Raw genomic sequence first — 24638 nt, forward strand, 5'->3', positions numbered from 1 at the left:
GGAGGGGCGGCCGGACCGGAGGGCAGAGGCGCTGCTCTGAGCCCGTGGATTTGCTCGGCTCTCGTTTTGTTCCCCGGGGGCCCGAGGGAAGCGCAGCCTGGCAGGACGCTAGAGCCGAGCCGGGACCGAACGCAGGGCGGGAAGGGGTTGCATGTGTGGATCTGGTTCCCCACTCCCGTGAGCTGGCTGCAGGGGGGCTGCCCAGCGAGAGGACCGAGCGGAGCCGCCCTGCACCCGGCGCCCGTGGCGTGGCTTTGCCGGGCGGGGTGCGGGGCACCAGCCTGGTTTCCTTCCCGCCGGGTATCAGTTGGATTGCACGTAACCCGGCCGGGTCCCTCTCCCCGCTCGGCCCCGATGACCCCAGACTGAGAGCTCGCCCCCGGCTCGGCGGGACCTGGAGAACTGAGAGCCTCCGCCTAGGGACAGGCAGCCGCCCGGCTCGGCTCGCCCTGGGGATGTCCGCCGGGGAGTGAGCCGGCCGCAGGACTTGCTCCGCCTGCCCTGTGCTTGGAGCTCCGTCTGCTCCCCCGCCCCACGGGGGCGGCTGCTGTCCCCTACAGCCTCCCTCCCTCCTCCTCGACCGGTGCCCCCTGCAACCTGCCTGCTGCTTCTACCCCTAACCGGGCTCCCCCGGCCCCTCCTGTCCCCAGCGGGGCTCCCCCGGCCCCTCCTGTCCCCAGCCTGCTCCGCCCAGACCGGGCTCTCCCTGCATCCCCTCTCCCCAGCCTGCTGCCCCTACTTTAGACCTTAGGGCCCCGCCTCTACGCTCCGCTGCCCCCCAATTTGGCTCCCGCCCCCCTAGTGGCGCTGCTACCCCTCCTCCCCCCAGCTTGGCTGCCCCCGCCCCCCTGCCCCGGGCGCTGCTGCCGGGGAGCGACCTGAGCGGAGCTGCCGGCGGCCGGGACTGAGCTGGGCTCCCTGCAGCGGATCGGGACGGCCCCCAGCTCTGCCCCCCGCGACAGCGCCCGCTGCCCGCCATGGACGGGGCGGCTTGGAGCGGGGTCCTGGCCGCGCTGGTGGCTTGCTGGTTGGCGGTGGGCGCCGGGAGTTCCCCGACGCCGCCGCCCCCCGCGGGGGGCGCCCCCCAGGACACCTGCACGTCCTGCGGCTTCCGGCGGCCCGAGGAGCCGGGCAAGGTGGACGGGGATTTCCTGGAGGCGGTGAAGCGGCACATCCTGAGCCGGCTGCAGCTGCGGGACCGGCCCAACATCACCCACGCCGTGCCCAAGGCGGCCATGGTCACGGCGCTGCGCAAGCTGCACGCCGGCAGGGTGCGGGAGGACGGCCGGGTGGAGATCCCCAGCCTGGACGGGCAGGCGAGCGGCGGTCCCTCGCTGCACGAACAAGTGTCCGAGATCATCAGCTTCGCCGAGACAGGTGGGCACCGCGTTCCCCCGACCCCTCCGTCTCACCCACCCGGCCGTCGGTCCGTCCCAGGCAAGACGTGCCCCCGAGTTCCCCCCTTCCACCGTCTGTCCTGTGCCAGCCATCCCGTCCCACAGCCATCCCGTCCCCCAGCCATCCATCTCAGCCAACCCCCTGCATTACCCCTTTCCACCCGTCTGCCCTGTGCCAGCCATCCCGTCACCCTGGCCATCCATCTCAGCCAACCCCCTGCATTACCCCCTTACAGCCATCCGCCCTGTGCTAGCCACCCCATCCCCCTGGCCATCCGTCTCAGCCATCCCGTCACCCCAGCCATCCGTCCCAGCCACGCTGCCACATTACCCCCTTCCACTCATCCTCCCTGTGCCAGCCACCACGTCCCCTCAGCCATCCAACCCAGCCACCCCTCTGTGTTACCCCTTCCACCAATCTGCCCTGTGCCAGCTACCCCATCCCCCCCGGCTATCTGTCCCAGCCCCTATGTGTCACCCCCTTCCACCTGTCCACCCTGTGCCAGCCACCTCATCCCACCCCCCGCAACCACTCCTCTGCATCACCTCCTTCCATTCGTCCGCCCCGTGCCGGCCACCCAGTCCCACCCCCGGCCATCCATCCCAGCCACCTCTCTGCATCACCCCCTTCCATCCGTCCGCCCCATGCCAACCTCCCCATCCCACCCCCGGACATCTGTCCCAGCCACCCCGTCCCCCCAGCCATCCGTCCCAGCCCCTCTGCATCACCGCCTTCCAACTGTCCACCCTGTGCCAGCCACCCTGTCCCCCGGCCATCTGTCCCAGCCACCTCTCCACGTCACCCTCTTCCATTTGTCTGCCCCATGTCAACCACCCCATCCCACCCCATGGCCATCCGTCCCAGCCACCCCTCCACGTTACCCACTTCCATTCACTCTCCCCGTCCCAGCCACCCCTCCGTGTCAACCCCCTTCCATCCGTCCACCTTGTCCCAGTCACCCCATCCCACCCCCCGTCCATTCATCTTCCCCATGCCAGTCACCCCTCTGCCTCACCCCCTTCCAGACATCTTCTCCATCCCAGCCACCCCTCTGTGTCACCCCTTCCATCCATTCACCCTATGTCATCCACCCGTCCGTCGGTCCATCCCCCAGCCATCCGTTTCAGCCCTACCACCATGTCAACCCCCTTCCATTTGTCCGCAACATGCCAACCACCCCTTTGCATCAACCATCCGTCCATCGGTCCACCCAGCCACCCCATCCCCCTGGCCATCCATCTCAGTCACCCCTCAGTGTCACCCCCTTCTGTCCATCCACCCCATGCCAGCCACCACTCCGCGTCAACCACCTGTCCAACCATCCATCTATCGATTCATCCCAGCTACCCCTCTGCTTCACCCATCTGTCCGTCCACCCCAGGCTAGCCACCCCTCTGCATCACGCACCCACCTGTCCATACATCCCAGCCACCCCTATGTGTCATCCACCTGTTTGTCCGTCCCACCTATCCCTCCAACCATCTCACGCCAGCCACCCCTCTGCGTCACCCACCCATCTGTCCATCCACCACATGCCAGTCACCATTCCGTGTCACCTACCATCCGTCCCACCCAGCCACCCCTCTGCCTTATCCATCCATTCATCTATCCATCCCATGCCAGCCACCCCTTCCACTTCACTCACCCATCCAATCATCCATCCACCCTATCCCAGCCACCCTTCTGCTTCACCCACCCATCTGTCCACCCCATGCCAGCCACCCCTCCGTGTCACCTACCCATCCATCCCACCCAACCACCCTTCTGCTTCACCCAGCCACCCATCCTTCTGTTTGTCCATCTATCCATTCCAGACACCCCTCTGCTTCACACACTTGTCCAATGATCCATCCACTCCATGCCAGTCACCCCTCCACTTCACCCAATCATCCGTCCATCCACCCCAGGCCAGCCATCCCTGCTTCACCCACCCATCTGCACCCAGCCACTCCTCTGCCTCACTGATCTGTCCATCCACACCATGCCAGCCAGCCCTCTGCCTCACCCATCCATCTGTCCATCCATCCCAGTCACCCCTCCGCTTCACCCATCCATCCACCTCAGGCCAGCCACTCCTTTATTTCACCCATCTGTCCATCCATCCCTCTGCTTCATCTATCCATCCCATGACAGCCACTCCTGTGCTTCACCCATCTGTCCATCTATCCACCCATCCAAGGCCAGCCACCCTAAGCTTTGGCCATCCATGCATCCTCTTCTCTGCTTCACCCATCCATTTGTCCATCCCATCCCATCCCTCCCTCAGTTTCACCCATCTGTCCATCCATCCATTTCCCTTATGCCAGACACTCCTCTGCTTCATCCATCCATCCATCCTATGGCAGATAACTCTGGGCTTCACCCCTCCATCCATTTGTTCATCCACCCCCTGCTTCCCACATCCATCCATGCAGCCACCCCATGGCAGCCACCCATCTGCTTCACCTCCCCCTCACACACACGCCTGTCCATCCATGCATGCATGCATTCATCCATCCACACCTCTGCTTCACCCATCCCTCCATCCATCCCATGCCTGCCACCCCTCTTCTTCACCCATTCATTCATCCCATGACAGCCACCCCCTGCTTCACCCATCAGTCCATCCATACATCTATCTGTCCACCCATCCCTCTTCATCCATCTATCCGCCCACCCCATGCCATCCATTCCTCTGCTACATCATTCCACCCATCCACCCTATGCCATCCACCTGCCCCATGCCATCCACCCTCTGCTACACCACACCATCTGCCCATCCCATGCCATCCACCCATCTGTTACAATATTCCATCTGCCCACCCCATGCTATCCACCTCTCCGCTACATCATCACATCCACCTGCCCCATGCCATCCACCCCTCTGCCACACCATTGCATCCACCCCTGCCAAGTTCTATTCCATCCATCTATCTATCCTCTTTTCCTCTACTCACATGCCATTCAACCCCCTCTGCTACCTCCATTTCCCCACCTCCTCTTTTACAACCATTCCTCTACTCATGCCATCCAACCCCCTCTGCTATACCCAGTCACCCATCCATCACCTCTGCCTGACTGACAGATTCATCCATCAACCCATCCGTTTCCACTTGTCCTTCAACAATCTCTGCAACCCTCACTTATCCACTCCATCCATCTCTCTATACCCTCTAATTCCTCTGCTACACCAACCCATCCATTCACCACATCCACTTTACCCATCTAACCACCATATCATCCACCCCCTTTGCTATACTCATCCATCCACCCACAACCTCCAGCCCCACTGCTATATCCATTCACCTCCTCCCTCCATATGTCCTCTGCTCGCTCCATCCATCCATCCATCCACCACTCACATGCCTTACAGCCCTGTCTGTTCCATCATCCCGTCTCTGTATGTCCTTCAGCCTCCTCTGTTGCATCCTTCCAGTGTACCGATTGATCCACTGTACACATTCACTGCACCCATCCATCTGCCTACCCAGAGGCGGCTCTATGTATTTTGCCGCCCCAAGCATGGCAGTCAGGCAGCCTTTGGTGGCACGCCCGCGGGAGGTCCGCTGGTAACGCGGATTCGGCGGCATGCCTGCAGGAGGTCCGCCGGTTCCGCGCCTTCGGCATACCCGCCGCCGAATTGCCGCCGAAGCCGTGGGACCAACAGACATCCCGCAGGCATGCCGCCGAAGGCAGCCTGACTGCCGCTCTCACAGCGACCGGCAGGCCGCCCCCCGCGGCTTGCCGCCCCAGGCATGTGCTTGGTGCGCTGGTGCCTGGAGCCGCCCCTGTGCCTACCCACCCCATCTATCCATACTTCACCTGCACTCATGTTCTCTATCTGCCAGCCACCTAGCGCATTCATCCATCCACACACTTTATTGATCTATCCACTCACTCTTTCAGTCCATCTTTCCACTTAATCTATCCATCTTCTACTATGTTCCACCTTTTATGTACTATGTTTGTCCATCTGCTCTGGCTGTCATCCATCCATCCATCCATCCACATGTGCACTGTATCCATCCATCCATCCACCCACCCACAATACCTGTCCATCAACCATATCAGTCCTATTCATCCAGCCATTGCACCTGTTCATCCATCTGATCCATTCGCTGTATCTGTCTATCTAACCTGCAGTATCCATCCATCCATTCATCCACTAGATCTATGTCCTTTACATATCCATCTACACTGTCAATCTACCATAGGTACATGCCTGTCTTCCTGCTGTATCCCTCAATCCCTCCAACAATCTGCTGTATCACTAAATTTATTTCTATCTGTCTGAGGTATCTGATTACCCACCCAACTACAAAATCTATTAGTATGTGTACTGCCCATCCATCTACTGCATCTACCCAACTACATATCAAAAGCATATACATTTACAGTAACTGTTGTGTATAAATGAAATAGATACGCGCTTGTCTGTTTATATTCACATAAATATTTATAGGTCTATATATTACTTATGAATATGTATCTCTTAGGTGCTCTTATGCCATATGTACTGATGTAATGATACTATGCTGTTGATTTCCTTTCACTGTGATCACAGTTTATAGAAAAGTTGTGTGTTGACATGTAATAGGATTTTTTTATCATTGATTTTTATTGCAGTTTATTTTTTTTACCATTTTCTTAAAAGTCTAATGCTATGACATCACTGCTGGGGTTGCAGTTCTATTCAGTACTCAATTGACAATCACTTATTTTTGCAACACCTTCCAAATATGTTTTATATAAAACTTATATAGACACAGCAAACATGATAAGGTACCAGAAACCTTATATGCACTGCCTGGGCCTAACAGACCTATTTTGAAGGGATCTGGGGTGACACACTAGACTTTGACTATACAAAACCCTCAAAAGATGTATAGGTGGACAAAAAGAACAAAGGTTCCTGGGCAACCGAAAGGGATAAAAATCGGTGTTTGGCAATATACAGAAAGAAATCAGATTGTAACAGATTAGAAATACCTGTTAATCCAATAATTTTAAATAGCAATCAGGAGAATGTAATTAGAACATGTGGGTTAAAGGCATGCTAAAAAGTCTAGACTGGACATTTATCACCTAAAGCATAGCTGTGTGATGCTTATAGCACATAATTCCAGCAGATACAAGTAGTTCTGGTCAGGAGCAGCGCCAGGGTTTTCGGCACCCTAGGCGGGGGTCCTTCCGTGCTCCCGGTCGTCAGCGGCAATTCTGCGGTGGAGGGTGGGGGGGTCCTTTCAAGCTCCCAGTCTTCGGGGCACTTTGGCGGCAGGTCCTGGAGCGAGTGAAGGACTCGCTGCAGAATTGTCGCCGAAGACCCGGAGCGCGGAAGGACCGCCCCCCGCCGCCGAATTGCTGCCAAGGGCGGCAAAATGCCGGCCCCCCAAATCCTGGCGCCCTAGGTGACCACCTAGGTCGCCTAAATGGAAGCGCCGGCCCTGGTTCTGTTACCTTTCATGCAGTGAACTCTTTTGGTTGCAAATAATGTATTAAAGCTAGACATTGGGTGGAATATCAGTGATGGTTTCACTCATTTAATTATGACATTAAGAAATACATTAAGACCAGAAGGATATTACAATGACCACGGCTGCTTTATTTGACCTCTTTTTAGAATTTATGAGGGGGGGGAAGACAGAGATCAAAATCTGATGGGCGATACCCTGCTACTTCAGAAGAGTAGATCTAGATTAGTTTAACCCTTTGTACAAATGGACATGCTTTTGAGAACACTTTCCCTGGTGTTTTGGATGCTATCTGTTAAGTAAGATTAGGATATGGGAAAATTGTAACAAAATCCTTCGTTAGTCACTGAAGCTTCACTGGTTGCTAAAAAGCCTTTCCTGTAAAAACCAAAAGGTATCTGAAAGCTGAACCTTTTCCTAAACTAGTTAGTAGATATTAAGGTACAAATGCTGTACTTTTCAGGGTACTCTGATACCCTGCTTGAATCTCTCTGGCTCTAAAGAATTTGTGTTGCTTTCTGCAGATCTGACATATTCAGCTATAGCCAGGTTAGATTTTTTGCTCTGGGAAGTCATTTTTTAATGTATTTCTCGTACAAATTCTGGACCTTTAATTCAGTGCATTATTCCTGGCTAATAAATTCTCCCAGCAGTTTTGATCAGTTATGTTCTAGCATTGTTTCTGAATCCAGAATTGCTCAAATAGTACATTTTGTTCTTGACTTAATGTTGCTGATCTCTCCTTCTCTTGCAGATGATCTGGCCTCATCTAGAGTCCGCCTCTATTTCTTCATCTCAAATGAAGGGAACCAGAACTTGTTTGTCGTTCAAGCCAGCCTGTGGCTTTACTTGAAGCTGCTTCCATATGTCTTAGAGAAAGGCAGCAGGCGAAAAGTAAGAGTCAAAGTCTATTTCCAAGACCTGGACACTAGCAACAAGTGGAATGTGGTTGAAAAGAAAGTTGATCTCAAAAGAAGTGGTTGGCACACTTTTCCCATGACAGAGGCGATCCAGGCTCTGTTTGAGAAAGGAGAAAGGAGACTGAACCTGGATGTTCAGTGTGAGGGCTGTGAAGAGTATTCAGTGCTGCCAATTTATGTGGACCCCGGGGAGGAATCCCACCGGCCTTTTTTAGTGGTGCAAGCCCGATTAGCTGATAACAAACACAGGATCCGGAAAAGAGGCCTGGAGTGTGATGGCAGGACCAATCTATGTTGCAGGCAACAGTTTTACATTGACTTTAGACTCATTGGGTGGAATGACTGGATCATAGCGCCATCAGGTTACTATGGGAATTACTGTGAAGGGAGCTGCCCAGCCTATTTGGCTGGAGTCCCAGGATCAGCTTCCTCTTTTCACACTGCGGTCGTGAATCAGTACCGCATGCGAGGGCTGAACCCAGGCACCGTGAACTCCTGTTGCATTCCAACCAAACTTAGCACCATGTCAATGCTGTACTTTGATGATGAATACAACATTGTGAAAAGGGACGTTCCCAATATGATTGTGGAAGAATGTGGTTGTGCTTGATTTAAGGTGTGTTTCCGGGGGGAGAAAGAGAACATTCCCATACTAGATGGTATTGGAGGAAGTTTCACTGTGTATCCAGGCATCGGTGTTAAGTCACTGTGGAAAAGTCTGGCAAAAAAAAAGTTTTACATCGGTGTCAGGACAGTGGCAATTTGTGGATCTTGGACATTTAAATATTCTACCACTTATAAACTAATGCTATGAAATACTTTATACACACACACACACACACATACACACACACACACACACACACACACGATACAAGTAACAGGAAGTCAATCACCAGTGACAACATAACTAAAATACCTGCCAGTACAAGTGAATGGCTAAGCAGCTGTTTCCCCACCTGCCTGGGAAGTCAGACTGAAATGAGCTCTATGTGCTCATACAAAAGAACACAAAAAAGAGAGAACATAATATATTCTTGCACGCAGGTGTCAAAATCACCAAACTTAAAAATGACCATCACCTCTTAGGTCCAAAGGGAAGCCGCAGTCCACCTGCCTATGCAGGTTTTAAAAATCTCCTAATATAAACACCACATATATCCTTATCTTCCAACAGCCCTTCCAGTAAGTGGTAACATGAGAGAGAGAGGGAGAGATACACATAAGCAGCTACTGTAATTCTGAGACTGTTTCTGTATTCTTCTAAATCACATGTTTGGTTGGCATTATTTGATGCTTTAACTGACTGCTAGAAATCCATGGACGGCTGTGTCTGTTGTGCCATTGAAAAGGGGCTTTTCTGTCATATCTGGATTGTGCTGACCATTAGCATCTCACTGTTCTAAGAACAAAAAAAGAACAAAAAATCAAAGTTGCAATCTGTGTATTTCAGCAGGAGACTCCGCAAGGACATGTAATGTGGGAGAAAAACAAACAAACAAAAACAAATGCTACCACAACTAAACCAATGAACCCTAAAAGGAATTACAGTAACATGGTGGAGACATTCTGAAAAATGCTGTGCATTTAATAACAGGTGAAGAACATTTTAACAAGTCTTGGAAAGGAGGAGAGTGCTTTCAATTTCTTTACCAGGAAGTGTCAAGGATGGCCATAAAGATCAGAAAATAAAGATACAGCATAGCACTTGCAAACTGCTTGAATGCACATATTATAGCACTTGCAGATTTCAATGCCTTGAAAAGTGGTACTTGATAGTGCACTTATCTTTGCTCACTATCTAGGTAAACAGGTGCCGCATGAGCTATGCAATTTAAAGTGTTGACCCATACTAGACAAAACTGGACTTACGATATGACTTTTTTATATTTTTTTATACTTGAAATTAAATCTTTTGCTTCTTTTTTAAAGCGAATGATTGCTTTTAATGTTTGCACTGATTTAGTTGCATGATTAGTCGAAAAAACCTGCCATTTGAAAAAAAAATGTTATTTTTATAGCAGCAAAAATGAATACATTTAAATGTATTATACATAAATTTTGGAACCAAAGAGGCCAACATATTAGTTATAATTTTTATGAGATGGCAAAGCCATCATATATCATGTAGTTGTACTGAGCAATCCCTCACAAGGCCTACCGATTCTTTCAGGGTACAAAATGGATTCTGTTTGTTCTATTCAATGTCTTTTCTATACCGTACGCACATGGAACGTATAGTGAAAAAACAACTGTTGTAGAATACATTACAATATGTACATCCTTTAAATCCATTTTTTATGTTTATTTAATAAAGTTCCTTTTAGGTTCTGTTCCATAGTAATTTAAAACCAAACAAGTTTCACTTAGATTTGCTGTTGAAGTATTTTGCATTTGTGTACAGATTAAGTAAATAAAAAGATTGAAAACTGGATGAGGTTTTATGCATGTCCCCTCCTGGGGAGCTTGGTTACATATAATTTACAACTCCGGATTAAGGGTGAGGAGGGTGGGTAAGATGGAGCATGAGACTAGTAGAAGGGTTGCCAATTTTGGTTGGACGTATTCCTGGAGGTTTCCTCACATGACATAATCTTTAATTAAAGATTAACCTTTAATTAGTGGAGACTCCAGGACAATCTTGGAGGTTTAGCAACCCTAGACTGTATTAACATTGCTCACCGCAGCAAAGTCTGGTGTCAGGCCCCAATCCTGGCCTGAAAATCATATATTATGCTTTTCCAGCTTTACAGGCAGGGCTGGTGCTACCATTTAGGCAAACTAGGTGGTTGCCTAGGGTGCCAAGATTTGGGGGTGCCAAAAAGTGGTGCCCCCAATTTTTTTTTACAGTGTTCCTACGCCCCCTCCCCAAGCTTGCGGTCGCCGCTCCACTTCTCCCGCCTCCCAGGCTTGCGGCGCCGATCAACTGTTTGGCGCCGCAAGCCTGGGAGGGGAGGAGAATTAGAGCGGGGGCGGTGTGCTCGGGGAGGAGGCGGAGCAGAGGTGAGCTGGGGTGGGGAGCTGCTGCACGGCTCCCTGGGGGGGGGGGGGGGGCCAGGGGGGGGCGCCTGGGGGGGGGGGGGGGGGGGGCGCTGCCACAGGGCTGGGTTGGGGGCGCAAGGTGGAAGTTTCGCCTAGGGCATGAAACTTCCTTGCACCGGCCCTGTTTACAGGCACCTGAACAGTTGTCAGAGAAGTATTTTCAGTTCATGTGTTTAATTGAATGCCGTGAAACCTGTCTTCAAGCACCACTTAAGGGATGCTCAAAAGTCAGTTGTTAAGCAAGCAGGTTCTATAATTAAGGCATACAAAAATGACTTGGGCCCAGATCCTCAAAGCTATTTAGGCATCTAAATTGAAATCAGTGGGAGTTAAGCACCTCTGTACCTTTGAGGATCTGGGCCTAGGTCACTTTTGAAAATAAGATTTGGGCTCCCAAGTCATGTAAGCACTTTAACATTTTACCCAATGTCTTTCTTTTGCTCTTAGGTGTGGAATGAGTTATTGGTCTTCGCACAAAGCTGGGGCCTAATAAATCATGAGATCTAATTCTGACAATGACCCAGCCCAGGGATCACTTAGACCCACATTTTCAAAAGTGGGCTCTGATGTTGAGTGCCAATTTGAGACACTATGGGCTTAGTTTTCAGAGGTGCTGGAGTTGTAGGGGCTCAACGCCTCTCAACAGCAGGCCCCAGGTGTCTCAAGTTGAACACCCAGAAAAAGAGGCACCCAGAATGAGAGGCCACTTTTGGAAATGTTGGTCGTCATCTTTTTGCTTCAGGTCGCCCTCGCTATAACATGGGAATAGCACTTATCTGCAGGTGTTGCAAAGGTTGCAGGTCACAGCAGGTGTTGTGAAGATTAGTTAATGTTTGCAAAAGTGCACAGTGGGCCAGATCCAAAGCCCATTGAAATCAATGGGAGCCTTTCACATTGACTTCAATGGGCTTTGTCTTAGGCCCTGTAAATGCTAAGTATTATTATTCAGTCCTGCTGGTGCAGTGAGGTTCTGGAGCTGGAAATCCATGCTCCTTCATCATTTAAAATATTCGAACAGAAGTAAAAACTAAGTTCCCTACATGGAACTCCCACTGGTGTTAATGAGCATTCTGTGAAAGGCATGTCGCTATGTGGTGCATCAACAGAACACACGATGGATCGACTTTGCACACTGTGCATTTCCACTGGTAATAGATAATTGCTCAGAAATCATCCAAGACTCAACGGTTTTTCTTGTGAGAGAGGAGAAGTCAGCAATGGAAATTAACAATGTATTTGCTGCATCATCTGTTCACACAGCAATAACATGAAGATGAAAATCAGTACAGACAGATCATGAAAAGCAAGGATTAAACTTCATATACTTTGCCACAACTGGCTACAGATCTATAATATTAGTTAAAAAAAAAATGCACAGTTGTGCCAAAGAGAGTAAGGTGCCCAACTCCCTATGGTCCTTTGAAATGCCTAGCTTTATGCTTAATGAATTTATTATTCTTAATAATAACTTACATTTGGACAGTGACTTTCTGCTCAAAAGATTGTGAAGCACTTTACAAAATATTTCAAGATTCTTTCATAGAGCAAAAGATTTTTCTCTGAGAGCAGTTACTGCTCTCACTAATGTTGGTGTCAGCTTGGAGTAACTCCACTGATACACTCTAGTGCAAGTAAGCACAGATTCTCACTCTCTGTCTCAGTCTCTTCTCTCTCTCTCTCTCTATATATGTACTCTGTTCACCATTAAAATGCATCCACCTTTTGGATTGGAATCAGTAACTGCTTAACAGAGTACGACAACATTACACATCAGTTTAGAACTAAGAAGTGAAGGTTGAATATACAGGGGCAATTTACTTACATGCTCGGTGTTTGGCCAAGAAATAGCACCTGCCTCTTGTGCAAAGTACCACAGAATCTTTAATTACCTTGAGTGGTCAGGATCTCTATTCAAACGATGGATTTCCCTGGACTCTCACAATTGTAGCAACCACTCTTACATCAGTGTAACTCCATTGATTTCAGTGGAGTTATTCCTTAGTTGTGCCAGCATAGGTGAAAACAGAATTAGGCTCTATCATGGTCTTCCGGTGTAGCTTTTGGAATAACTTTTAGTAAACTGTTGTGTATGTCAGTAATTACCACAATTATATCAAATTACATAATTGGTGTGATTACTTGGACTCACATAACCTCTCTGTCTAACATGCTATATTTTAAAATCTTTGTGAAACATGAGCTGTAGCCTGGTTTTTTTCAGTATCAAATCTAAAGCCTGATCACATGCACAGAACTCCTGTTGTCTTCAATAGAAGGTCTGTGTGCAGAGGGCTTGCAGGCTCAGTCTTACATATTTCTTATTTCACTCTGGTTTCGCCACTTCTATCCAGCAAGGACCTTCTTTGAATGTACCCAGTTGTAACTGGGCTTCCCTTTGCAAAGTGATGAGCTAAAGTTTTACGGTGTCATGGCAAACGCAAGCAGCAGCAGTGGCTGAGAACTCTGTAGTGCCTCAAAATCCTGTGTTTTGTTGTCTATATTTCCTCCACCACTCAAAATTTAAAGGCAAAACATCGATCCAATTCATAGACTAAGGCTAAATCTCCACTGGAATTGGAGTTGTGATAGCAGCTCTGGTAAGCATAGCTGTGCTAGCTTTACTCTAGCTGGCACAGCTAAAAATAGCAGTAGAGATGCAGTGGCACGGGCCCCAGTGTGGGCTGTACAAAGGGAGTTAGGCACCTAAATACTTTTCATGGTCTGGGCCCTAGTGACTGGTGGTAGGAGTGTGTGCTTTGTAGTTGTAGGGTTGAATCCTGCAATGAGCTCAGTGGGGGTACAGGGGTCTACCCATGCAGGATTAGGGCACTGCTGTTATTATGAAGTATTTGTATCATGGTAGTGCCAACAGGGTCCAACGGCGATCAGGGCCCCATTGTGCTAGGCACTGCACATACACATGGTAAGAGACCATCCCTGCCCTGAAATCTTTACAATCTAAATACATAAACACAGACGACAGGTAGAATGGGAAACTGGTGCACAGAGAGGCGATGTGACTTCCTTTGGCTCACACGGGCTAGCAGAAGATCTGGGACAACAGCCCAGAGCTTCAAAGTCTCAGTCCCGTTCCATGTGGCCTGGAGCATGCTGCGTCTCCCAATTAAGGGCTCACTCCTGCAAGGCGCTGACCACCTCGCGGAAGTTCAGGTTGCTTCATACCTTGCAGAATCCAGCCCCAATTGAAACAATGTAATGTAAAAATACATCTATGACCCATGTATGCTTCATAGGCAGGCTTTATAAATACTTATAATACTGTAATGCCACAGTAAGATACACTGATGCAAAGCTTTTCTTAGCAACTGTCCGGTCCCCACTGCCTCTTACTGTAGGGCTTCCCTCTTTTTCCCAGCATGCCTTTTTGAGGGATAGGCTTTTTAAATCTGGCAGGATGAGGCAGCTGCAGCCCTAAAATGGCCATTTTGTAATTAGCTGCTGCTGGCTGCACATTCCTTGCTTCCTTCCAGCTGGTAAGTAGGCCTGGCCCCTGTTATGTTTGCCCCTAGGTTTTATTTTCTGGTTTTGAGGAGAATTGTCCAATACCATATTGCAGCAAAATGTGATATAAAGTGCTATGAAGGTGACTAATTCATTAGAGGGGAAAGAAGACACTGCAGAAGAGCAAACGTATACATATGTCTAAGAAAGGCAGCACCTTGTGTAGAACTTACATCCTGCATCCTGTGAGCATTTTTCCTAAGAAGAGAGTGCAGGTTTGAGCTCATTGCCTGTGAGTTTTGTTTCATTGGTATCCATGGGCATGTGCTAATCTTGCCCCATTTCAGGGGGCGGTGTTTACGCTGAGCACGGAACCAGGGCAGTTAAGACTGGGTTCACTTAGTGCCAAGAAACTGATCGCCTCAGGGGCTCATTATATCCCAGCTCAGGTATGGGGGAAGGGGGAGTCTTGAGACTGGTGGGGCAACATGGGAGGAATGGTGGAAGGGACAGTGGCGCCTGAACTGCATAGCTCAACTAGTCATTCCCTCCAGGAGCAGTGACCCAGGAATCATAAGTGTTCCCTGCAGCCCAGAGGGTGGTTCTCACAATCCCTGTGGTATGGAGGTAGAAATGGATTCTTGAACCCCGTATGCCATGAAGACCTCCTCAGCAGGCTCCCCCACCCCCCAGGTGCTCACTGCCTACTGTAACCATGTTTTAGTCCTCCCCAGCTAATCTTTGGATTGGGTTTTTTTCAGAGGTGCCGTGCACCCAGAGCTCCCACGACTCTGGTTGAGTGGGGCCATGGGCGCTCAGCATTTCTGTAAATCCAGGCCTGGGGATTCCAGTCTCATGTGAAGGCAAGCAAACAACTCTTATCACTTACTAATGGGAGTTATGTATGTGCATTTCAGGTCCATTGGAGTGAATCATCTCCAGTAATGATATTTTGTAAAACCCTGTAATTTATGAGGTGGTTATTAATGACTCATGAGAATCTGTGTTTGTGTTTTAGATGGGTGTGGGTTTGTGTATTTTGCTTGATCTTCACTTCAGCTGTTCTAGATGGCGTGTTTGTGTATGTAAACACACAGGTATATAAATTAGCTAATGTTTATAGAGACAGTACCTTGAAGAGTATATGGTATCAAAGGGGTAGCCGTGTTAGTCTGGATCTGTAAAAGCAGCAAATAGTCCTGTGGCACCTTATAGACTAACAGACGTATTGGAGCATGAGCTTTCGTGGGATGCATCCGAAGAAGTGGGTATTCACCCACGAAAGCTCATGCTCCAATATGTCTGTTAGTCTATAAGGTGCCATAGGACTCTTTGCTGCTTTTGAAGAGTATATGGTTCTCTATAAGAACTAAGTATATTGTATTCTGTGGTAGCCATCATATGATCTTCTCGTCAGTGGCAATATTGTACTAGGTTTTGCTCAAGGGGGCAGAGTTAAAGTTATCCACCTAACCCTTTCTTTGGCATTTTTTGACTCTTGAGTACTCCCCTGTAACACGATATATATATATATATATATATATATATATATATATAAAAATGCGTACGTGTCCATAAAATAGCTAAAGAGAAGGCAATGGGATGAATTTTCAGGTGTGGCTGAGCTCTAGGCAGCTCAGCACCCAAAGAGGAAGGCAAACCACTGTGCTTATCCCTCATTTGGAGATGAGTCAGGGTCTGGTTTAGTCTCTAGGGCAGGGTAGAGCAACTTCAAGGTTGTCCTATATTCTCTCTAGGTGCCTATGATCCCAAGAGGCTGTTGCAATGACTGAGAATATCCAGAATACAGTGGTGCTCTGGCCTCACCACCTCTTACCCAGTCCTGTTTCCTACGCCAGGGGATGCTGGTAAGGTTGCCACCTGGCTGGTTTTTAACTGTCCAGGCTGGATTTTGTAGTGCTTTGCCAGTTGCAGGTGAAAATGTGCCATTTTTTTTCTTCCCTGCACCTACTTTCCCTCTGTAAGCTGCGCACACAAGCAGTGGCCACCGTGCAGCAATCTTGTAATTATTGGTGTGTGCAGGTCATGTGGCTGGGAGGGGGATGTGACTGGCACGGCATGCAGGCATTTTACACCCATTTTGTACAATTGTACATGACTGCACAAGGTGCAAGACATTGGAGAACAAGGCCTATAATGTTTTCGGGCAGTTTCAGAGGCTGCAGCTCCATTATCCTCAATTGAGTGGCACCCAGTTAAACCAGGTGTTAATTTATCCCATTGGCTTGAAGGCAAGAACCCTATTTTAAATCAGTCAGCATTAGGATTCCTTGTATTATGTTCCTTTATATCTACATCTCCAATGATAGCTGCTGTTGGTCTATTCTGTAATATCTTCATGGCATTGGGTATTATGAGTGATGCCATAATATCATTGTGAGCAGTTTGTTTACAAGACTATTAGGGTAGTTGTATCATTTCACTATAGCAACATGCTTGTCTCTTTCTATTTTTAACTCCTGTTTTGGGGTGCTTCTACCCATACTCCAGTCTTTAAAATTCTCATGGGGCTAGAAATTGGCATGAGAAGACTGGGTCCACAAATGCTTTATAAAATCAGAATCTGGCAATTAAATCCATTTGGTTATCTCTGAGTAGGAAAGAATGCGCAAGAGTAGAATAAAAAATCTTTATTTTGCAGGCAATGGATAGTAATACGGACTAATCACTTCAGCAACACAAAGAAATGAAATGCAAATCCTAGAGTTGCCTGGTTTTTAAAAATGAGTTAAGAAAATTGGTTGAATATTTTTTCTAACTTTGGTGATATATGGAATTTTTGACAAAAAATGAAATATTCTCCCTTTGCCCCTCACAAAGGCAATCCCTCCACTTTTGTTTGTCATTAGCCAACTCTCGTTTGTTTTAGGGCCTGATATATCCAGCCACTGGCACCTTAAGGAACATCTTCCATAAATCCACAGATCTTCTAAGATACTTGTGCATCTTGGTGATCTACAGGAAAGGACGGGCATCTATTCAAAGGACCCATGGCTCAGCACTTCTGCCTAATCCCACTTCTGCAGGAGCTGGTGCCTTTGGTCCAGGGGTCTTCCATTCTGCAGAGAGAGAGAGAAAGAACGCAAGAACAGTAACCTGTGCTCTGGGAGTTTTGGGAAGGAAGTCCCCATCTGAACCCCTTCCCACCTGCAGACATGAACCCATGGAGGCCTTGTGGGGGGAGGGCTTTAGTCTATAAGCATTTTAGGCAGGAACCTTGTCTGATCAGTTGCTTTTGTCTGATCAGTTTAGCACCTAGAATGTGTTGATTGTTGTATAACAATAATAACAACAACGTAAAGTTCTCTTTCTGGTAGTACAAGGATGATTTGAACACAAGTGGTTACTTGTACATTTTACGCTAGTGTGTACAGTGGCCATAGGTGCGCTGAGTAAATCTTGCCATGATTGACAGAAATAGCTTTAAAATCAAAGCAAAACAGATCATGAAGGTAGAAAGAGCTGATAAAGCCTCTAGTGTCAAGAGTCTACATGTTGAAACATTCTCTAATTATATATGAATCCAATCCAGTTAATACTACAGAGCTTGCAATTCCTCCCCCCCCCCGCATAATTAGGCGTTATGAAAATATCTACACAGCAATACTATGGTTCCTAAATATAGCACCTTTCTTTCTGAAGTGCTTTACGCAGTTTAAGAGCCAGGGGCTAAATTCACAGCTGGTGTATGCTGGTGCAACTCTACTGATTTCAGTAGAATTGTGCCCATTTCACCGGTGATGAATCTGGATATAAGTAGTATGAGTCTTACCTTTCTTAAGGTTTTGAACTGCTGCTCATCACTGTGGGTTGGCAATAGCAAGCTCTTTGGCTCCTCTCCCTTCTCAGGTTATAGAAAGCTCTGCTTGGGCTGCATTTGCTGTTGGGTTTTTTTGTTTTGTTTATTCTGGGGGTGAAGAGAAGGGAATGGTTGATGCTGTGAGTATCATCTTGGTTATGGTGGAAAAGCTTTATCAAATAGGAAGGTTCTGCAGGTTTCTAAGCATGGTCAGACTGTGGATTCATCTCTGCTGGAAGTTCATTCCACAGGCAGATCCTCACTTCAAAGTTTTTTCTTCTGCTGCTACTGATAGCTCATCTCAGTTGATTGGCCTCTTACAATTGGTATGCGTACTTCCACCTTTTCATGTTCTCTGTATGTATAATTATCTTCTGTCTGTGTGTTCCACTCTATGCATCTGAAGAAGTGAGCTGTAGCTCACGAAAGCTTATGCTGAAATAAATTTGTTAGTGCCACAAGTACTCCTGTTCTTTTTGCGGATACAGACTAACACGGCTGCTACTTTGTAACCTCTTGATTGAGAATGCTTTGTGCTTAGCTCTGGTCTGCTTTGTCCTGGGCTTTGTGATCTGCATTTGTTGTGTGTCTGCACATCTGGGCTTTGTGTCTCTCAGAGGAATGCAGTTGTCTTGGTGGTTCAGAGATGGAGATGGGGTTTCTAATGTTGCTGGGACCTAATTTATTTTGCACATCAGGTCCCTTCACTCACTGAAGTGAGTCACCACTGGGATGAAACAGCTGCACTGCAAAATAGCTTAGAACTAGAAGTAAGAGCCACTATACCCATTTGAAACCGCCGCCGAGTGGAATGTATTCACCCAAACGGGAATTTGGCCAAGACGCTGGGGTCAATAGGCTGTGCTGCTCGTAAAGTACTCTAGGAACTTCAATTACCAGAAGCTAAGAAGGATGGTCCAGTGGTTAGGGCAGTAGCCTGAGACTTTGGAGACCTGGACTCAATTCCTTGTTTTGTCAAAGACTTCCTGTGGGACCATGGCTCAAGTCACATAGTTTCTCTGTGCCTCTTTGTACCATCTGTGAAATAGGAATAATGGTAACCTCCAGGGGTGGTGTTGAAGATAAATACATTACAGGTTGTGAGCCACTCAAATACTATGGTAATGGGGGGTGGGGAGGGGTGGGGGTTGTATAAGTACCTAAATTAGATAGAAGCGGTTTAATGTTTCGTCCAAAAGATGGCAACTCTAGTAGCACAGTGCCCTCTGATAACACCAGGCTGGTCTAACTCATGGCTCTGTATGTGTTTCGTGTGCCTGATCTGCAGCTTCTAACTAGGGGATCTAGGGCCAGATTTTTAAAGGTATTTAGGTACCTAACCTCCGTGGAAATTGATGGAAATTCGGTGTCTAAATACCTTTAGAAACATGGCCCTTAGTCTCATGCTCTTGGCTCTGGAAGTCCTAGAAGCACAAGATGATGGTTGTTTTACACTGGGACATTAGTTCAATACTGATGCAGGGGACAGGCTGCCAACTATTGATAACCAACCCCACTTCCTGTAATAGCTTGGAGTTTCCCTAGAGATCTCTTATCCAAACACTAACAAGGAGGCTACTGGCTAGATTTAGAGATCTGAAAAGAACTACTGTATAATAATGATAAACCATTACAAGGAAAAGGGGCTAATGATACTGAGTGACCCTACCCCAACTAGAAAAGAAAAATAATCTCTCCTCTTCCTATAAAATCTGATTGTTGATATTTCAGTGCAGGCATAACAGGGAATTAATGAATGAATTAATCAGCATTTGCCCACTAAGGTGAACTGAGGATAGAACATCAGTCCAGATATCCAGGCTTATCCCTGAATTTCCTGGATTTTATGAGTTTAAGCCTGACTCTGAACAGGTTTTAAGGGCATTTTCTTGGTGGATTAGCAGAGCCTGTGTTTGGACAATCCCATCCACTGTAGCTATGGGACTGTACAAAGCCCTAATTTTACTATTTGTATCTGTTTCTAAATCCTGTTATCCATTTTCCTCTGAATCAAAAAGCTTTTAAACTGGAATTAGAGTAGGGTACATAGCAGGAAGGGAGAGTACATTTCTGGAAAGACTCAACAGCGTTTCATAGACAATGCTGAAACACTCTCTCTCTCTCAAATGTGTTCTGCAGTGCTGATGGATCATCATCTGTATTTCTCTTTCTCTGTTATTTTAACTAGGGGTATTTGTCTGAAATAGGAACGTGTACAACACTGCCCTGTGAGGAGAATGGACTTAAATGGCCCTTTAGGTCTTTTCCATCTCTGAGTTCTATGATTTTGAGTTCCTTGGGTCAGAATATGTCCCCTGCTTCTATGACTGAAGGGAATCTAGACCTGGCCTATCGGGTGGTGATTGATGAGTGCCATCTCTGTACCCGCATCTTCCGTTGAAGCTCAGCAATTTGCAATGAATGGTTTATCTAATGAATTTAAAATTTCCATTTGAGGGTCCTCATGTCAGGAGTGCCCATGGGCTCACCCGGTTAAGGCAACAGAATCCATTCCATGGGATGTACAAAACCAACATTTTGAATACTTGCAGCAAAACATTTGCTGATCAAATTGTAGGAAATTGTCAAATAAATACGACTAATGAAGAGGAATCGCAATCTGCCCATGAGCAGAAAAGGAGGTAGAAATCCTCAGGTAAATAATTTTGTGAATTATTTGCTCCGCTCTGTCTTCAAGGAATGTGGAGGGATACCCATTGCTTGGCAGGTCAAAATGCTAGTGACTGCAGTAGTGAACAAAAAATCTTCCACAGGCGGGGAAAGTAATTCGATGATTTGGCAGATTCTATATCTAGGTTCCATATCACAGGCAGGGAGTTGTGCTCTATTTTTGTTGCTTTATGTGGTTCTCATTAGTGTGGTATCTGAGCACCACACAATCTATAATGTAATTATCCTCACAACACCCGTGTGAGGTAGAAAAGTGTGGATATCCCTGTTTTACAGAAGGGGAACTGAGGCACAGAGAGGCTAAGTGACTTGCCCAAGGTCACACAGGGAGTCTGTGGCAGAGCAGGGAATTGTATCCAGATCTCCCAGTTCCCAGGCTAACACTCTAACTACTGGATCATCCTTCCTCTCTATAATATGATCTCAGATGAGGAATAATCATGAGCAGGTGCAGGAGCAGGTGAACTCTTAAGTAAGATAGATGCAGTTTTCATGCAAATATCCCTAGTCTTAAATCAAGAAATCCACTCACATCCCTGAAAACATACAATGCATTGTCTGAGCAGAATTATTTCAGAGGCTTTTCAGCACTGTTAGGCATTGGCAGCTCTTTAAGGGCTGAATCCTGCCTTCCTTAGTTATGTGGCTGACTCACCGGAGTAAATTTAGCAAGGTCTGATCTTTGAAGGAGGGTGGGACTTTTGCCATTGATTTCAATGGGAGTGGAAATGAGCCTGTATTACTATGCTTACAAAATTCAGCTCACTGGCCTCTGATAAATTTTCCCCTGAACACCTTCAGTGCAACCCACTGTGCTGTGCTGAAGGGAATTTTTGATCTTGAAAGATTAATAATTAAAACCCTTGTGATTTCTTTATCTGGGCAATGACCTTTAGGCAAATGTGATGTTTGAGGTTTTGTTTCTGAGTGAGACACGGGTGTGTGATGGGGATTTTACACCATCCAATTTTAAATGCTGCCAAGGTTTTGTGGGTATCTGGACATGAGGTCAGAAAATCCCACTCCATAGTCACGCTCAATTCTATTTCTCAGCAGAGTCCCATATAGTTAGGTTAAGCTGGAGCTTGAAAATCAACCAGGGGAAACCTCAAACTCAGCATTCTAAAAGCTTCCCTGTTTGCTGCATCACTCTATTCATACAGGCCAAGATTTTAAAAAACGCAGCACAAGATAAGGACCCCACGTGCATATTTAGCCATCTAAATAAGTGGGCTGATTTTCAAAAGTGCTGAGTCCTTAGTAGCTCACGTTGACTTCAGTGGGAGCAGGATCAAGCCCTATGATAAAACTGACCTGTCCTTTCAAAGGTTTCCCATTTCTATTTTGACAAAATTGTACATACAGCCCCACACCTAAGAGTGGGGGCCTGTACCTATGGTGTGGTTGCTGAGCTCCCATGAGGGGTCTGACAGTGGAGGCCAGCTTTAAATTCTGGCTGAAGGTCTATAGAGTCACAGTGGGAGGGGGGCTGAATTTCTCTGCGAGCTATGCCTGTCACCACTGGTTCCTCTAGGTGGGTGGCTTGCACTGCTGTGGCTCTGTTCCTGAGGGACTTTCTGCTTCTAGTTCGTGATCCTTGGTCCACTGGCAAGTTGGTGAATCCAGCCCCTTGTCTTCAGTATTTGTAGGCTCACTTTGACACACTGATGCCAGCGTATAGCAGACGAAAGGTCGGTTTGTGGAAAATAGCTGAATCACTGAGGATTTTTCATGTGTATGTAAAAGAAGAGAAACTGGAGCTAGGACCTTGGAGCTAGTGTTTTGCTATACCATTGTTAGCGCCAAGATATCATGGTGACCAGGCGCTTTATACATTTATAGATTAGATACCATAGGTAGATAATGCCACAAAATCTACTGTTCCAACAACAGATCCAGGCCTAACTTCAGCATTGGTGTAAATGAATGCAACTCTGTCATCTCCAACAGAGATAATTATGTCTGTTTACAGTGGGTCTGAATTGGGCCCTACTAGTGTTTGCCAAGGGGTAGCAGAAAAAAAAAATCCACATAGTACTAGACAGTCCAAGAGATATTAGTCATCTTTATGCGTATGGGTATCTCACACAGGAAGGATAGCTCATTGGTTAGGGCACTCACCTGGGATTTAGGAGACCTGCGTTCAGTTCCTGCTTTGCCACAGATTTCCTGTGTGAACTTGGTCAAGTCACTTAGTTTCTTTCTGCCTCAGTTCCCCATCTGTAAAATGAGTATAGTAGTACTCCCTAACCTGCACAGGTGTTTCTAAATACAGTTAAGATTGTACTTAAAGCTGTTCAGATACAATGGTTCTAGGGACCTAAGGTTTCTAGAAGAATAAATGGGTTGTATTATATATTATCATATATAATTTTCTCATTTACCCATTTCATTTGCCTTGAAGCCTTCAAATAAATAAATCACACAGTTGTTTACTGGTGCTTCTTTTCTCTCATTAGCCTAGACCAGATGCGCTGGGGCAAAGTATTTCTCCACATGAGACACGGAAAATGGCTCCTTTACTGTAAAAGTAGGTCTTTGAGAGAAGCCCAAGTTAGTTTTACATTGGGCAAAAGCCTGTAGAGGCGGAGTAGCTGCCTTTGATAAAGTCCTCCTGCAGACTTCAATATATTTCTGCATAAAGTTCAAGTCTGAAACAGAGTGGAGGAAACCTGGTGGATACTGATGACAAACTCATAAAGAGCAAGTTTATTTGTAGACCATCTGAAAGAAATCAGGTATATCTATGCAATGCTGGGGCCAAGATGTCCCAGACAAAAAGGCCAGTGTTGCAGAAAGCAGTTAAATAACCTAGGGTGCAAAGTGGAGGTCTGGTGGACTCCCACCAGAACACAAGTGCGCAGGAGTTGTTCAAGCCATTAGAACACCCACTGCTTCAACAGTGTTACTTAGCTTCCCTGGACTCTGTAATTCCGTTTTGCTACATCACTCAGGATAACGTAGAAATATTACACCCATTCCGCATGAACTTGAAGCACTGGGGCTTGTGCAGAGGAAAAAAGACTATGCAGGGGCTAAAAGAGAGAGGGCCTGAGTCTAATCCCATTTACACTTGTCTTCCACTGGTTCTGATTCCACTGGAATTACTCCTGTCTGTCACCGGTGTAATGAGAACCAAGCCTAATATAAGAGAAACTATATGCTTTGACTGTCTAAAAAGAGGGAAAGGGATTATCTTGATAGTGGATAATCTGATGGTAGTAGGAGTATGGTAAAGGCAGTGCAATTCACGATGATTATTTCCAATATAGTGAAAACCCAAAGTATCATGGAAAAGAAATACTCAGATGGGATGAAAGCTTTTGTCTGTAAAATTAGGGCAATATGTGTTTGAGCAGCCTCTCCCCATAGGCATGTTGTTGCATAATTGGCTATTACTGTTTTGTTTTATACCTTCCTCTAAAGAATCTGCTACAGGCCACTGTTGAAGATAGGATTCCAAGCTAGAGGGTCTGTTGTTCTGATGGCATACGGCTGTTCTTATGTTTCTGAAGGAATGAGGAAAACTGGCATCAATTTGAGGTGTTCGGGGAAGACAGATTAGGGAGGATGGTTGCATGTGTAGTTCCAAGATAGCAGTCTGACATGTTACACTTCAAAAGCTGTCATCAGGTGGTAGAAATGGCTAAGAAACAGGACTTGGACACTGAGCATTTAACCCTTACTGTGCCTTAGTTTTTCCATCTCTAAAAGGGGAATAATCAGATGTACTTATCTCCCTGGGGTGTTGGCAGGTATAATTCATTCACTTGCTTTCAGATCTTTGGTTGAAGGAGCTACAGGAGAGAAATGAAGAAAGTTTGAAGTTATGAAGACTGCTTAAAGAAAAAATCC

At 47.0% G+C, this 24638-nt stretch overlaps 1 protein-coding gene across 1 annotated transcript; it reads left to right on the forward strand.

Moving 5' to 3' along the window:
- The first annotated feature begins 977 nt into the window (after positions 1-977).
- INHBB (inhibin subunit beta B) lies at positions 978-8378 on the forward strand. Its single transcript, XM_024197598.2, has 2 exons — positions 978-1377; positions 7603-8378. Exons 1-2 carry the CDS (start codon positions 978-980, stop codon positions 8376-8378), a joined length of 1176 nt encoding a protein of 391 aa, XP_024053366.2.
- The last annotated feature ends 16260 nt before the right edge of the window (positions 8379-24638 follow it).

Source organism: Terrapene carolina, unplaced genomic scaffold, assembly GCF_002925995.2.
Source record: "Terrapene carolina triunguis isolate 2854851 unplaced genomic scaffold, T_m_triunguis-2.0 Scaffold62, whole genome shotgun sequence".
Classification (NCBI taxonomy): Eukaryota; Metazoa; Chordata; order Testudines; family Emydidae; genus Terrapene; species Terrapene triunguis.